At 31.3% G+C, this 14,819-nt stretch overlaps 1 protein-coding gene and 1 pseudogene across 3 annotated transcripts; both read right to left on the minus strand.

Annotated features, from left to right (window-relative positions):
* Positions 1-354: 354 nt before the first annotated feature.
* LOC123524174 (tryptophan--tRNA ligase, cytoplasmic-like) lies at positions 355-5,610 on the minus strand (annotated as a pseudogene).
* Positions 5,611-5,757: 147 nt separating this feature from the next.
* Positions 5,758-12,117, minus strand: LOC123544840 (tryptophan--tRNA ligase, cytoplasmic-like). 3 transcript variants are annotated; one of them, XM_045330911.2, is made up of 8 exons: positions 11,721-12,108; positions 11,174-11,282; positions 10,688-10,807; positions 10,079-10,261; positions 8,607-8,820; positions 8,078-8,251; positions 7,705-7,845; positions 5,758-6,653 (listed from the first exon to the last, which is right to left on the minus strand). In XM_045330911.2, the coding sequence occupies exons 1-8, from the start codon at positions 11,833-11,835 to the stop codon at positions 6,489-6,491; spliced, it is 1,221 nt and encodes a 406-aa protein (XP_045186846.2). In that variant the 5' UTR covers positions 11,836-12,108; the 3' UTR covers positions 5,758-6,488. The 3 variants fall into 3 exon arrangements, with proteins under 3 accessions (XP_045186846.2, XP_053397568.1, XP_053397570.1); XM_053541593.1 differs by lacking the exon at positions 7,705-7,845 and having other exon boundaries at positions 11,721-12,117; XM_053541595.1 differs by lacking the exon at positions 11,174-11,282 and having other exon boundaries at positions 11,721-12,105.
* Between the last annotated feature and the right edge of the window lie 2,702 nt (positions 12,118-14,819).

Here is a 14,819-nt window from a genome sequence, read left to right on the forward strand (position 1 = left end):
CACACTTAAAATTAATAATGATTTATATCAAGCAGTCTTTTAAGTTCATACAACTTACATAAATGCAACACAGAGGAATGTGTAGACTGTATCTGTTGAGATAAAATAATCTGTAATAATATTAATTTCTTTCAGGAAAACATTTTCTCTCTAGGCTCGACAGGGGTAAAAGATATTGTTTTGTTTTTCCAGAAAGTGGTATTAAAGAGGATTGATTTTATGGCCAGTTGCATTTAATGACTCTAACAATTGATGCCAGTCTAATGAATGCGTTGTATCGAGTCTAGATCCTTGTTTCAACTATTTTTCTACTGATATCATATGACCCAGACAGGATGAAATGAAATTAAACGATTTTTAAGTCAAACACGTTGTTTTTAATGCCAGCATATTCAAGTTATTACAATTTCAAGTACAATGTAGAATAAATAACGCCTGGTTTAATGGTACAAACACTCCAGGAAGTTTTATCTTTATCATTTTGTTTTAAAACTGCATAGATTCTAACTAGCTTCGAATAAAACAGTTCGCTCGGTAGGGTAGGGTAAGTATTCAGGACGTGTTTGTAAAAATAACAATCACTGTTACTTCCGCAGTCGTAAAATCTATATAAATGTTGACACACAAATTCGCACATGCACACACACAATTTTTCTGTGATAGAAAAACACGATTTTATTTCACATTTTTGAACATATTTATTTAATTTTACACTGTACAATCGTGGCTATAGCTCGATTTTCTTTGACAAATCTTATGTATAAGCCTTAAAAGTCCTGAAAATCTGCTTCTTTAAAACAACTTTAGCTAAACGAAATAGCAAGCGAACAAGCCTATTGATTTTCTAAATTTTATCTGAATGCAATCAAATAATAAGACAGAATACAATCAAATTTTACACTATAAAACGTTATGTCTGTTAAATCATGTGGAAAAAAAACATGTTTAAGTATATAAAACATCTTTGTACTACATTGTTTATCCACGAATTATATAAATGCATATCTATCAAATATATTTACCGGTTAGTATTTATTTTGTTCGACATTGATTTTTTGTTAATTATATCATTAAATACCAATTTACATTTTAGATATTATTGCTTAATAGCTTTGTGTTCAAACCAAGATTTTTCAGTTAAAACATTTAGTTAAATCATGACCATGAACGTTTAAATATATATACTTGCATACATATACTTAAATGATCTACATACATTCAGCAATGACAAATTGAACATTGTATTTCAATGTCTCAGTCAATTAAAAGTAACACAACAATATTCATAAGCGACGACTTTTTATATATATCAATTATATCAAGTTGTTATATGAAGTCTTTGTAGTAATGATGAATTGGTTTATTTATGCCGTCAATACTGAAGGTTGAGCTTTCTCGGTGTCATGAACTTTTTCACCATTTTGTCAGTGACATGTTCTCGATTTCTACTGTGCTCACCTACAAGCCGCTGTAATACTGTAATCAATTCTTCCTTCAGTTTTCCTGTCGTCAGTGTACCGTTTGAATATTCCTGGAAGAATCATTTGGAGGTATTTGTTAACGTGCACTAAAATAAAGCCAATGTCATTTGTTCTTAAATTAGCCTATACTGAATCAAATGACATAGAATAATAGCAACTATTACCCCCCTTTAACCAACAATACCATTTATGTCAAAATTCAGCATAACCGCTATTTAGATATTTTTTCAAATATTTAGACGTGTTTAATGAAATAAAGTTTGAAAAGACAACATTCTGAAATACATTTTAAGTACTAGTGTGTATTACCTTTTTAATTGTTGCTAATTTTTCAACATCTTCCAAGAAACATGTGAGATATTGATAGGAAACATCTGTGTCACAGTTGCCTCCCTGTTGCTTGTGTTTTTCCATTTTTGCGCCACGTCCCGAGTATGCATATCGCTTAATCTTATGGAAATATACAAATTAATTGTTTTCATTGGATAAAATATATTTCAAGATTGTTTCATTTTATACCATTTATATGAGGAACCTTTGGAAGCATAGAATCTTAATCTAATTATTAGACAAACGTGTCGAATGGTCTATTTAACAAAGTTTTCGGCATCTTTAGACGTATTTGCAAAAACGAAACATACAGAATGAATTTACAATTGAAAGCGTATGGTTACCTTATTGTCGATTTCTTCGTCCGTGTCTGTCAGAAAAATTGAAGAGGTTGGGTCACTTTCACTCAGTACTTTGAGCTCCCGGCAGTGTAGGAAAGAATGTTGAGTGAATCAGGGCAGGTTTGAAACATCCCATTCTAGGAGCTACGTCTCATGTCATTCTAATGTAGGGGTCCTAAAATAAAACTGCTTGTAATCAACAAGAAGTAATATCTCTTTATTGATTTTATCATTTGCAGACGGTCATAACCATTGTTATGACCGATTGATTTATTAATTAAAACTATATAATGTAGCTAATATTATAATTCAACAAATAAATGGAAATCGTACTTGGTCTATGGCACATGGAATAAGGCACGACACATCTACTTTGCCGTTGAAGATCATCGGGAATGAAGAGTTGAAATTTGGATCTGCTTGTATAGCTGGAAATGCAATCTTTCCAATACTGTCACTAGGAGCAAAACCAAATATCGCCTTTGCTTAGCTGAATGTAACCAGCTTCTGACTTCTGCACATTTTCATATGAAATTCTGGGCAAGACCTGTCGTTACAAAAAGCACGCGTGAGATATATATATGAAAGTAACTTAACATTTTTGTTTCTTAATTTTATACTAAAAACAATTCTCACAGTATAACTTCTTTTTCTATCATGACACTGTTTATATAACCTTTATCCCGAAAATTAGAAAAGAAAAACAAACAATACAGCGAACTGATATACCTATAAATGATCAATTGCAGTACATACCCGATATATTCAACATCGCTGAATATGAATGTTTTCTCAACGTCAAAGCTAAGAGCAATAATGCCCTTCGTGTTCTCATGGGCTAGCCTGTTGGCTTCCTCTATTGTCATATCTTTCCCTAGAATTTTTTCATCATCAGTCATCTGTATCACCAAAGGCACGTCAAAAGTATTCTGTAGCCATCTACAAATTGAAATTATAAAATGATTGTTGCTAATCACTATCGTATATCGTATTGACGTGATTGAAAAGGCTGATGTGTTGATATAAAAACGCTTCATATATCGTAATCAGCCCGGTATAGTTTCGGTGGCTAATTTGTCTTGTTGCAACCCATCATAAACATATTTTAAAGCTCCTTTTTTGAAAGGAATAAAAGTCGGTAACGATTTTACCATTAGTCGCAAAATTTTCTAAAAGATTTTTTTTTTTTAAAAAAAAAACGCGGTTCACCATTACATTCATTAATGTTTTAGTTTTTGAAAATACATGCAATAAATACACGAAATAAATAAATAAACAAATGTATTACATTACTTTCAAATACCATAAAATGTATTCAAAATACAATCATTGTCAAGCGTTTCATATTTTGTTAAATACTAGGTTGTTGATTATTTCGCCAGTGACAAATTCTATAGAGGTTTACTTATGTATTTATGATGTGTTTATTAAGTTATTGAGTTATACTAGGAGGTGTGCCTTCTACCATAATAGCACACCTATGATAAACCGTCTGCATATTATGATACAAGGTAGCAATTATGGCTAGAATTTTCAAAAGCACAGCCAAACCATATATTGACCTTTATCTATAATATAGTCGAAATTATTCCCAATATATTTACGTACTATATGTGGCTAAATTTTCAAAAAGAAAATCGTGGCTCAATTTTGCTTTAATTTTTGTCAATACATGCAATGCATTCTGTAATTACACGTATTACAACCCGAGCGCAACATGTACATGTTTAGTGTAGCTCAAAAGAAACCACCATATTAGATTTAATTTAAAGAATTAGGATGACTAAATGATATGAAATATTTGCATAAAAGAATGAAATATTTTATGCTGTCAGATAGATGTTTTGTCTTCACTTTTCTTAAGAATAAGGACAAAGCGTTTTAAGCGTGAAGAACGTATGAGTGGAAACATTCAAGGTTGAATGTTAAGGGTATGGAATGGTAGTTTATCACTTATTTCGTGAAGATGAAAGGAATTAGATGTCCAATATGCATTGCTTCTGAAGATGGTCCACGACAATATGTAGAGGAAAAATGGTTTCTTTTGTTCATACAAAGTAAGAATTTCATGCATGTCAAAAAAACAACAACATTTAACTGATTTTTTACTTAGTTTATAATATTTTTGTTAACATACAGTAAGGCTAGTTTTAACTTAGTCTACTGAAATTTACAATCCGAATGTTCACGATTCGTGAATTACTGGTGATATTACCAACCGTATTCAATTAAACAAAAAGGTGCAAATGACTACCTTACTCGTATGTTCTTTTTGCATATAATGATAAGATGAAACTTGCTCGTAGCGCATTGAGAAGAAAACACCTCTCTGCAACAAATGATGCAACTTCAACTTCTAACTCTGCTATACCACTCGTTCAAACGTTCAGCCTTTTTATTGTAGCTTTACTGAATGCAAGTTGTTGACGTTAAGCTATTTGTCTACTTGAAACTCAATTGCCATACATTTGGTCTCGGGTAAAACATACAAAACAGAATACATTTGAAATGAATCATAAGTTTTATACATTATTGTGGAATTTATACATGGATGCGAAACAGAAAGCATTTTAGATAAAATCAGTCTTCTAAAAATAAATCATTACTTTGATCTAAAAATAAATTTTGCAATATCATTCAAACGTCAGTTGGAATTGAAGGTGCATGTTCCTGTTTTTATATTCTTTTTCAATCATTTAATTTCTTCTTCTACACAGTGGCTGGGAGCGAGTGCTAAACGTTTTAGTTAAAACGATTATTTTCTGTTTGTAGCGTATTATATTCATTTAGTTACATACTGATATCGCAGTTTACCATTATAACATTGCTTATAGAGATCATAAACTTACGTTGTAGCATAACATCGTTCATACGTCTGTGGTGCATTTTTGCAGAGGAAATTATATTTAAGTGACCTTAATGCATAATATTACAAGAGAATTCAGTCCCTAGATTGTAAGTCCTACACAAGATAACAAGGCTGATAAACAAATAATAGCATGGATTTTCGCAAAGTACATCACATATTTGACAAACGACGAATGATAACTTTTGTTGTGGTGTAAAATACAATAAACAAATGCATATGATGTAAGTATTAAGAACAATAACTTGTTTTACTGCGTAGATAACTTGCGTAATATTATTTGGAAACCAATCTTGGTGTATTTCGGTCTTTAAATAGAACTTGTATCTGTATCAGTATTTGTCTTATTAAAACAAGTTGCGTACTTATTCATGATAATGCATCTGCGAACAAAAGCAATATTGTACAGCAATGTTTTACAGGACCAATAGTTTGAGCAATAGCAGCACCATTCTTTTCGCTTTTCTTTGCTGAAAAAAGCCACTTGGCGTCACTACAACCCCAGAAGAGCGTTTGGTAGCGCAGAGTATCGGTGTCTGTATAGTATATCAAGGACAGACTACTCTGTGGCTTTTAGGTCAAGGAAAAACCGGATAGGAAAGTGTATTTCTGTTAAGTGTGAATGTTCCGAGGGGCTGGTGTAAGCAATATGCTTAAATACATATAACTCTATGTTTAATATGAATAGTCGCAAAATTATCTGTACTCCTTTCAAAAAAAGAAATAACAAAATGCTATAAATAGTTATGGCTTTTATATTTGAAGATAAACAAGTAGTATTTCTTGAATATTTTTCGACTAATAAACTAACAAAACAATTCTGGAAAGGAAGAAAAAAAGTTGAGTGTGTTAAGGATTAGAAATAATACTCTAATTAAAAAGTATTCTTCATCACACAGCTTGTAAATGCATATGGCGTATTATATTCAATGTGGCACTATGCACGTCTTACTGCACATAGTGTGTTTTTAGTTAATGTTTTATAAAAGCAATTTTCGGTCATGTCATTGAAAGTTTACTGCCAACCAGTCAACATGAAAGAGCTTACAATATTAACATTGAATTAAAATTATATCGATCGTTTATTTTCGTATCAGTTCTTTACCACAAACAGGAAATTTTATATTCATAAAAATCAGTCAATATCTGTTCAACGTTATCAGACGGACATATTATATGAACACGGCAATCATATTCCAGATATAATTCAACGAATCTCGTTCACAACTTCTATTTAAACAACCTCTTCAAAACCTATTCAAAACAAAATGGCTTTATTCATAATAGAATAACACCAGTGCTTTCCTACAGTATAAATAATTTAGGAAGTTATAATACCTTTTATGAATAGTCTTCATGGATACAAGATTAACATCAAACAAAATTTGCAACAAGTAATATACACGCGTTTCAAGCACATATATATCAAATTATTGGTATCATTTAGATACAAGTTAACAAGTGTATTTGTTATGTAACTATTGAACATTCTAGGTTTCTTGGGGTCATGTATTGTTTGACCATTTCTTTTGTAACTAATGCTCGATTCTGTCTGTGTTTTCCAATGATCTTCTGAAGCAATTTTATTAATATCTCCTGCAACTGTTCTCGTGCCAAAACGCCACATGCATAGTCCTGCAAACGAATGAAATTGATTAAGTCGGCATAATACATTGTATTGCTGAACAGCAGCGCAAATTTGTCAACAGGTTTTGAATTAAAGGCCATATTACAATCTCTGGCAAAAAGAGTCAAAAGCTCTTTAATACAATAATAAAAACTTTTATATTTATATTTATTATGAGTAACGAAAGGTCAAGACATTCAGGTAAGGAGAGTGGTATCAAAATAAAAATTACAATAATTGCTTCACTTGTAGCAATCAAACTGCGCAAGACATGAAATGTAAAAAGAAATTGTACTACCACATGTTATACATAATTACATATCAAATTTGATTTTTTTCAACAGTTAAGTAATACGTATCGTGATTAATTATTGTGTACGTGGTCACTGGCACTAGACCAGAAAGAAATGACACTATGCATTTTATACCCTACCCCAGGGTACACTGCAAGAACCATGGTCATGAATTTAGGCGAAAAGTAAACAAACAAAAACAGTATACAAAATATACCCAGTTATACAATAAAACTCGAAATGTTGAATGAAATTAATCGTAGAAATATTCTGAATTTAAAGGCATACATAGGTACGCATTTGTATTGTTTATCTAATTCACAATGCACATATACCGCATATATACATTATAGCGTACACGTGTAGTTAAACGACGACTGAAATACACTTTCACATCAGCAAGTCAGAACGAGTTTGTAATCTAGACCGGAACTCTATTACGGAGGTTTATCCATATTTTTTCTGTAACGTTTATAAAATTAATGAAACTATAAACTACGCGTTATTTCTCTGAGATATGAAATATTGAAGGAATATGATAGGTAAACAATGGAAGATAAATTACCACTTGCTCAATATCCATAGTACACATTTACCGAACTACGCATTTTAGATGAGAAATGTGCGACTGAAATCGGTTGATATATTGTCCGTTCATGACCATGGTTCTTAGAGTAATCCTAGTGATAAGGTATAACATGTACTGTGGCACTTTCTTCTTATCTGATGGTAACCACCTAAAGTTTAATTTGAAAGTACCAATTACCCTTTCAATCTGTGTGAATTTATCATCATCTGTCATTAAGTATGTTAAATATTGATATGATATATCTGTAAGGTAGCTGCCCCTTTTCTTATGTTCGTCTGTCATGTTTATACCGCCTTCTGAATCTGCGTATCTTTTAATCTAGAATATTCCATAAATCAATTAAAATTTACTGCAAGAATATTACCTTAGACTGTTGTTGAGATAATACGATACATTTATCGTTGACATTTGGTATATTTGACATGAAGTTTTTCAATGAAACTAAGTATGACCATATACACCATGCATTTAAGGATGATACTAAATATTTCATGAAATCCTATACTTTTACAACATTGCAAAATGTTCACTACATCAGAACTACACGCACCTTAATTCTTATTTCTTCGTCTGTATCTGTTAGAAAAATGGACGCATTTGGGTCACTAGCACTCATTTTAGTTTGTACACCTTGCAAAGCTGGCACAAATGTCGAATGGATAACTGCTGGTTTGACTCCTCCAAGTTTTTGGGCAACATCCCTTGTCATTCTGAAATAAGGATCCTGCAATAGAAATTATTTTCTTATATTTATCATTGAAATAAAACATTTTATTTAAACTAACTTGTTTTTGTTCTATTCCTTTTGGTAGTCAAACCTTTCAAAGTCCTGCCATCTTCATATCTTTAAAATACTACGAAAAACAAATGTTTCAAGTTTTAATTTGAAGAGTTTTCTCTCTCTTGCCGGAGATTTACCATCTTCTGAAAGGAAACACGCTAATAATTTTTTTCCCGAGATTTACAACAGAGTAATTCTAAAAGCACTGATAAGTATTGAAGATTGAACAAAATCAAATTGTATATTTACGTGTGTAACTAAATTTCGGTTAACTGGCAATTAATATAAATGTACACACCTGGTCTATTGCACAAGGAATCAGACAAGGGATATCCTTCTTACTTTTGAACAATCTTGGAAATGAAGAACTGAAGCTAGGTGCAGCTTGAATTGCCGGAAAACTGATCTTTCCAATACTGTCACTGACGTCAAAACCAAATATACCCTTCACTTGGCTATATGTGACTAATTTTTGCACTTTACATATGTTCATATAAAATTCAGGACAAGAGCTAAAAGGTGAAAGAAAAACATGTCTTTGATTAGTAATGCAATATTTTTCAAAGAAGATATTGGTGATGGTAATGGTGATAATGATGATGATGATGATGATAATGATGATAACAGAAGTAATATTGAAACGGTTTTAAATATCATTATAATAGTCATTATCATTATGTTATTAATTATCAATACTATTATCATTATCAAGATTATCAATGTTATATCTATATCAGTATTATTTCATTATTATTATCATTATTATTATCAATATATATCACAGTTACAATAATAATAATAACACCAATTATGGTGATTCAGAAAACAATAATGATAATTATTATTATCAATATTACTATTCTTATTATCATTATTATTATTACTCTTATTTTATTGTTATTAATTACAATACATTCATACACATATACCTGATTCAGAAATATATTGTTCATACTTTTTTTGAAGTGTTTCAAAAATCATTAGAATTCTATGTGCGTTTTAGCATGCACATTAGAAATAATACATTCAAATAGAAATACCGGTAAGCGGACTTACAGGGAGCTTTAACATGAACACACAAAAAAATACTTTTCAAATGAAATGAAGCAGAAAGAGGTAATGTGTGTTATATTTCATATTTCATGACAAATTGTCAAGAGTAGCGCATTTCAGATATTGATACTATTAATCTTCATTGCATAATTACATTGTCCATAGCCGCATTCAAAGGCCCAATAGACCGTTAAGACTCAATAATACCGCGTTTTTTTTCCGTTGAACATGGCTCAGAGGACAGGTTTTGTTAATATATATATTAAGAGACGTTTGTATTCTTTTATTTCTTTTGGATGAGCAGATATGAATAAAAGAAATTACACAATATAAATTATTGTTTTGATGATGCTCAACGATAACTTTTAATATATGGTTTTATATTCGTTTTGTAATAAAGATGGCATTTATAACAACAATTATGATAAAGATTTTATTAAATGAAATGGTGGTGATGATGATGTAGTAAAATAATATAACAATAACAGTAGAGAAATAACGAATTAAACGATTAACAAGAAGTTTGTGAAAAACTATTTTTATCTATATTTTATGTAGGTGTGAAATGGTATTGCTATTATTTCTTAATCAATATTGCGCATGATAATCCATTTAAATGAAAATAAATCGCTTATTTAACATTTAAAACCCTTATCGTCAATACACTTAACTGATCTTATAGACGCATTCAGTTGTTATATGCCATAATATACTCACCTTATGTATTCTATATCACTAAATATGAATGTCTTATTGATGTCAAATCCTAAAGCAATTATATCCTTTGCATTTTCATGAGCATATCTATTAGCCTCCTCTACTGTTATATCATTCCATATGAATTTTTCATCGTCAGTCAACTGAATTACTAACGGTACATCGAATGTTTCTTGAAGCCACCTAAAATGATAACAACTATTTTCAGTTCCTACAGTTTATTTCCTAATCTAAGTGGCACTATGTTAGGGTATTTAGAGAAAATTGATAAGATGGATTTAGCAAATGATGAGGAAAAGACAATCTTAAGTATTAACCCTTATAACAGGTACATACATTTAAATTATTAACTGTTTGTATATCAATTGGTGCAGGGTCACTCAAAATTCATTTCTAAAGACCCTGATTGATCGAAGCGATATATTTAAATTGTTTGAGAAGCGTCACATTAGACAATATTTAGAAAAAAGACATGTCTTTTCATCTTTAGAAGTTTGTCACGCGACATACATTTGAAGATTTTTTCTAAAGCATCTCTATGAAATTCTGTGACTGTTACACATATATATGTTTTGAAATTAATGCAGTATAATACCAATGTTCACGTACTTTGTAAATATGAAAGGAATTAAATGCCCAAGATGCATTGCCTCTGAAGATGGTCCCCGGCCTGTGTACAAGTAGAATGGTTGCTTTTGTTCGTACAATGTCAGAATTCCATGCATGTCTCTATCAAATAAAATATATGTTATACTTATAAAACACATTTCAATCTCACAAGATATAATTGATAAGCAAACAAGGAAATCAAATAGAGTCTTAGATGGTTCCGTAATATTCAATGGTATTGATGAATGGTATTGAAATGTATTAAACTTTCGAAATTCCTGAAATCATTTTGTCATAGTTATATTGTGAATGTAAGCACTTCACACATTTGTTATAACTTTCCATTTTTTTTTCATAACGACATAAAAATCGGCGGAAGCTTGATTTATTGTCTTTATCATTTGATTTTGTATTCAAATAATATAGTTTGTACGAAAGCATAGAAATAAAATAATAAAATGTTTTTGGATTTTTCTGATGTCATACCTCATGGAAAAGAATACACCCCGCCGTAGAAGATGATGTGCTCGTTTTCCTGTCAAATTCTCTATTTTCGTGATCAAGTTATCATCAATTTTTTGGCTGCCAAATTTTGCTAAAATACAATTTTTAATTTATCCAAAATAATAATATAACTTTGTTTGCAAGTTTTCGAGAAGTGATTTCTGATTTTCCAAAGGGAAAAAAAAAAAAATTTACGTCATATTATGACGTGAATGTGTAAGATACTTATATACTTAGTCATTAAATATCAACGTTAATGAGACAGGCAAGAACATCTTAAATAAAATTCACATCACCGGAACGTATCAAGACATTGAATACAATGGTTTGCAAAATGACTTTTACATAGTAAGTATGAATTCTGTATGCATTGTTTATGAATATATGCACGCATCACAATTGTGACTTGTTGACTTAAAAAACTGAGTAATGCTATTAATTACACCAGCTATGCAATTCAATATACAATTTGTTTTTAATATTTGAGCAATAACATAATTTCTGTATGTCAAACAATAATACGACATACTTATGAGTTTGTCATAGTCAATCCCCGTTGCAGATTTGCTGGCCACATGCCAAGGATCAACGAAATCCTCATCACTAGAACTATATTCAGGTAATTCAGTCTCTCCACTTTTCATTTTGTTTTAAATTATTTGATAACTGACACAAAAGTTAAACTCTTTATCAAAAGAAATTTCCTTGTGAAATTGCTTATTCCATCTTTGAGCCAGTACATAACTATGTACCATAGGTAAAATAACACGTTTATGTAGCACAATTACAGTCATGCTTACTGTCATTTCTTTAAAGTAAAAATAAACTTGAAATAGCAAAAACAAACATAACTTTCACAATGCAGTTCAAGGAATTATTACATAAATACTTTTCCTAGAAGAAAATGTTATAAATCAATAGATTAAGGCCATGTATATCATTTAAGCAATGACCTGTTATTTTATAATGAATGAACGATTATAAAAGTTGTGGGGATAAACAAGGTAAATACAATGTTATTGGTAATATTATCAGGTACATTATTGCAAGGACACGTGAAATCTTATACATTAGCAAATTATAATTGCCGCATTTATTGTACCTGTGTATTGTAAGTCACTGAGGAGGAACATTTAGTATTAACCGCTTTGTGCCCGCTTAAGGGAGTTACGCGATCTTCAAAGTCATGACATCATAATATTAGCCAATGATTGATATGTATCTTAATTGTGATTTGTGTATGTCTGTGTGTTTAAGGTGGGGCTACAAATAAGGAACACCCATTTTCTCCCAATGCTACTGAATCACGCCTCTCGGTAAAATTGTTAGTCTTTCATGATTTTAAAATCCACTTTTTTATCAGAAAAAGCAGACCAGCCTAACTTTAACTGAGTGTACAGTATGTGTAAACAGTGATATTAAAAGCATGTTATCACATCATTTTACTAAAACGATCCAAGCACTTATCAAATACTTGACAAAGTTTTATTTTGTTTTTAAAGGAACTTGAACTACGTTTATTGCGAAGAACTACAAAGTGGCAGTCGTTGAACATTGCTGAATAGTTTTAGTGACATTTATTTTGGCAATATTTATTAAAAGTTTACTGCGCGTCTATTTTGATTTGTACAGCAAAAAACGTAAAGTGTTATGCAGTAAGAGCAAAAGCGTAATGACCATGTGAATCATCTGACCATGACTGTTTATCCTTGAATATAAAGCATAAAAGCTTTATCATGAAAGGACACAATTCCATCAAGAAAGAAACCAGATCAAAACAGTTTCTTTTAGAATCATTTAAACTATTCAATGTCATTTCCAATGTTAACCATTATCTTTTATTTGACCGAGAGACCTGGATGCAAAGGTGACCCAATACGGAAAAGTCATTAGAATTCATTTAAGCTAAAGAATTGGCCCTTAGCATGATGGTATGGTTTTATATGATTTGACCCAGTGTCTTAGTTTTTGACCTTATATTACGAAAAAAACAAAGTAAAATATCAAACAGGGAATGCCACGCCTCAAAAGCGCAGTTTTATAGTTGTCATAAAGACCAAAATTTGGAGCCTGTACAATGCTTTCAAGATTTTAGTTCCATGTAAATCATTTTCAATATTTACCTAAGTATATATGATAAGGACCAAGGTTCTGACTATGTTTCTTACAAATAAGGCAGACAATTTGGCTTTTTGAGTGTTTACAAGGTTTCTCTACGATTTTACCTAAAGAACTTATTTCGACAGTGTTTTAGATGAAGACAGACATTCTGACCGAATAGTATCTTAAAGATCAGGTAAAATATGGCTTTTTTATTGTTGATTTCCTCCAGTTGAATGGGGATGTGCCCCGACATCTAATAGAATATATATTTCTCAGTTAATTTGGGTTGCCAGAGCGTGTAGTCATGTTGCGGCTTTCAATGAACGTAATCTACGTTTAAGTAAGGCTGTGTTATCATAAATAACGTAAATATTTTGCTAAATTTTACTATCGTTATTCAGATTTGGTTTTAAGCTTAATATCAATAAGAAGACAATTCTATGAGAAGAAACTTCAAAAGATTTTGTTTCAAGGTAATTTGTCAGCTGTATTTGGACGCTATGCTTTTCCCTTTGACTGTCTGAGTGAAGAGGCGGGGACTCTATGATAGGCACATTTTAAACTCTCCGGTACTGAGCTGTTTCGATATCTGTCAACTGGCCTGTTTTTGTCGGATCCTTAAGGGTGTTTCCTTTGCTCTGCTTTCCACAAAAGTATTGAATACATGCGTTTACGGTTTTAATATTTGCTTTAAATATGACAATACAAGAGCATTTGTTTTGTGTTTTACTTTCCATGCTTTCTCGTGCCATAGCGTGTATTAGGAATTCACCAAGCGGGAATTACTTTTATTTCCATGTTCTGTGACTTTGGAACATGGTGGGGGTAAGAGTAAGGTAAGGTGCGCACCTTTAAACGGTTTAAGGTTCCCAGTGGTGGATTAACCATTTACCGTTTAAAGGCGGTGCGCCACTTTGTTTCTTTGTCTTTTCATTTTGTCGTCGTGTGTTTGCTTTGTCTGTGAGTGAATGTGCGTGTTTGTACGTGTATTCGTGTATGCTAAACAAACTGCTGTGTAGCAGATATAGGAAAAGATCTAAAATCACCACTTGTAAATATATTCGAGGTTGACGGCATTTCACCCCGTCTGAATACTTGTTTACAAATTCTTACAGTGGTAAGTTTGAAAAATAATTAATAGTATCTTGGAGGATCACTGAGGATTTCCTAGGTTACCTTACCCAATGTTTTATTTAAAAGATGATGACCATACTTTCAATATTTGTTTAAATTTAAACACTGTTTCTTTCAGATGATTAATCCTTCAGTCAAAACCTTGTTTCAAAGAATTTTGTCGCGACGCGATATCGAAAATGAAAATTGCGTAATCCCTTGCTTATGAGTCATACTATGCATCAGACTTTCAAATGTACTATTGAAATAGATATTTTGAATAAATTATGTTCAAATTAATGGCTTTATTTAAAAAGAAATGACGTTGCATGTGTATGCTATTCAGAAAATTCATGAAAATTTGACAAGTAGGACTTTTTCTTGAAATCAAGACCTTTCTCATCCTAGGATT

The sequence above is a fragment of the Mercenaria mercenaria genome, chromosome 1, assembly GCF_021730395.1.
Source record: "Mercenaria mercenaria strain notata chromosome 1, MADL_Memer_1, whole genome shotgun sequence".
NCBI classification, from domain to species: Eukaryota; Metazoa; Mollusca; class Bivalvia; order Venerida; family Veneridae; genus Mercenaria; species Mercenaria mercenaria.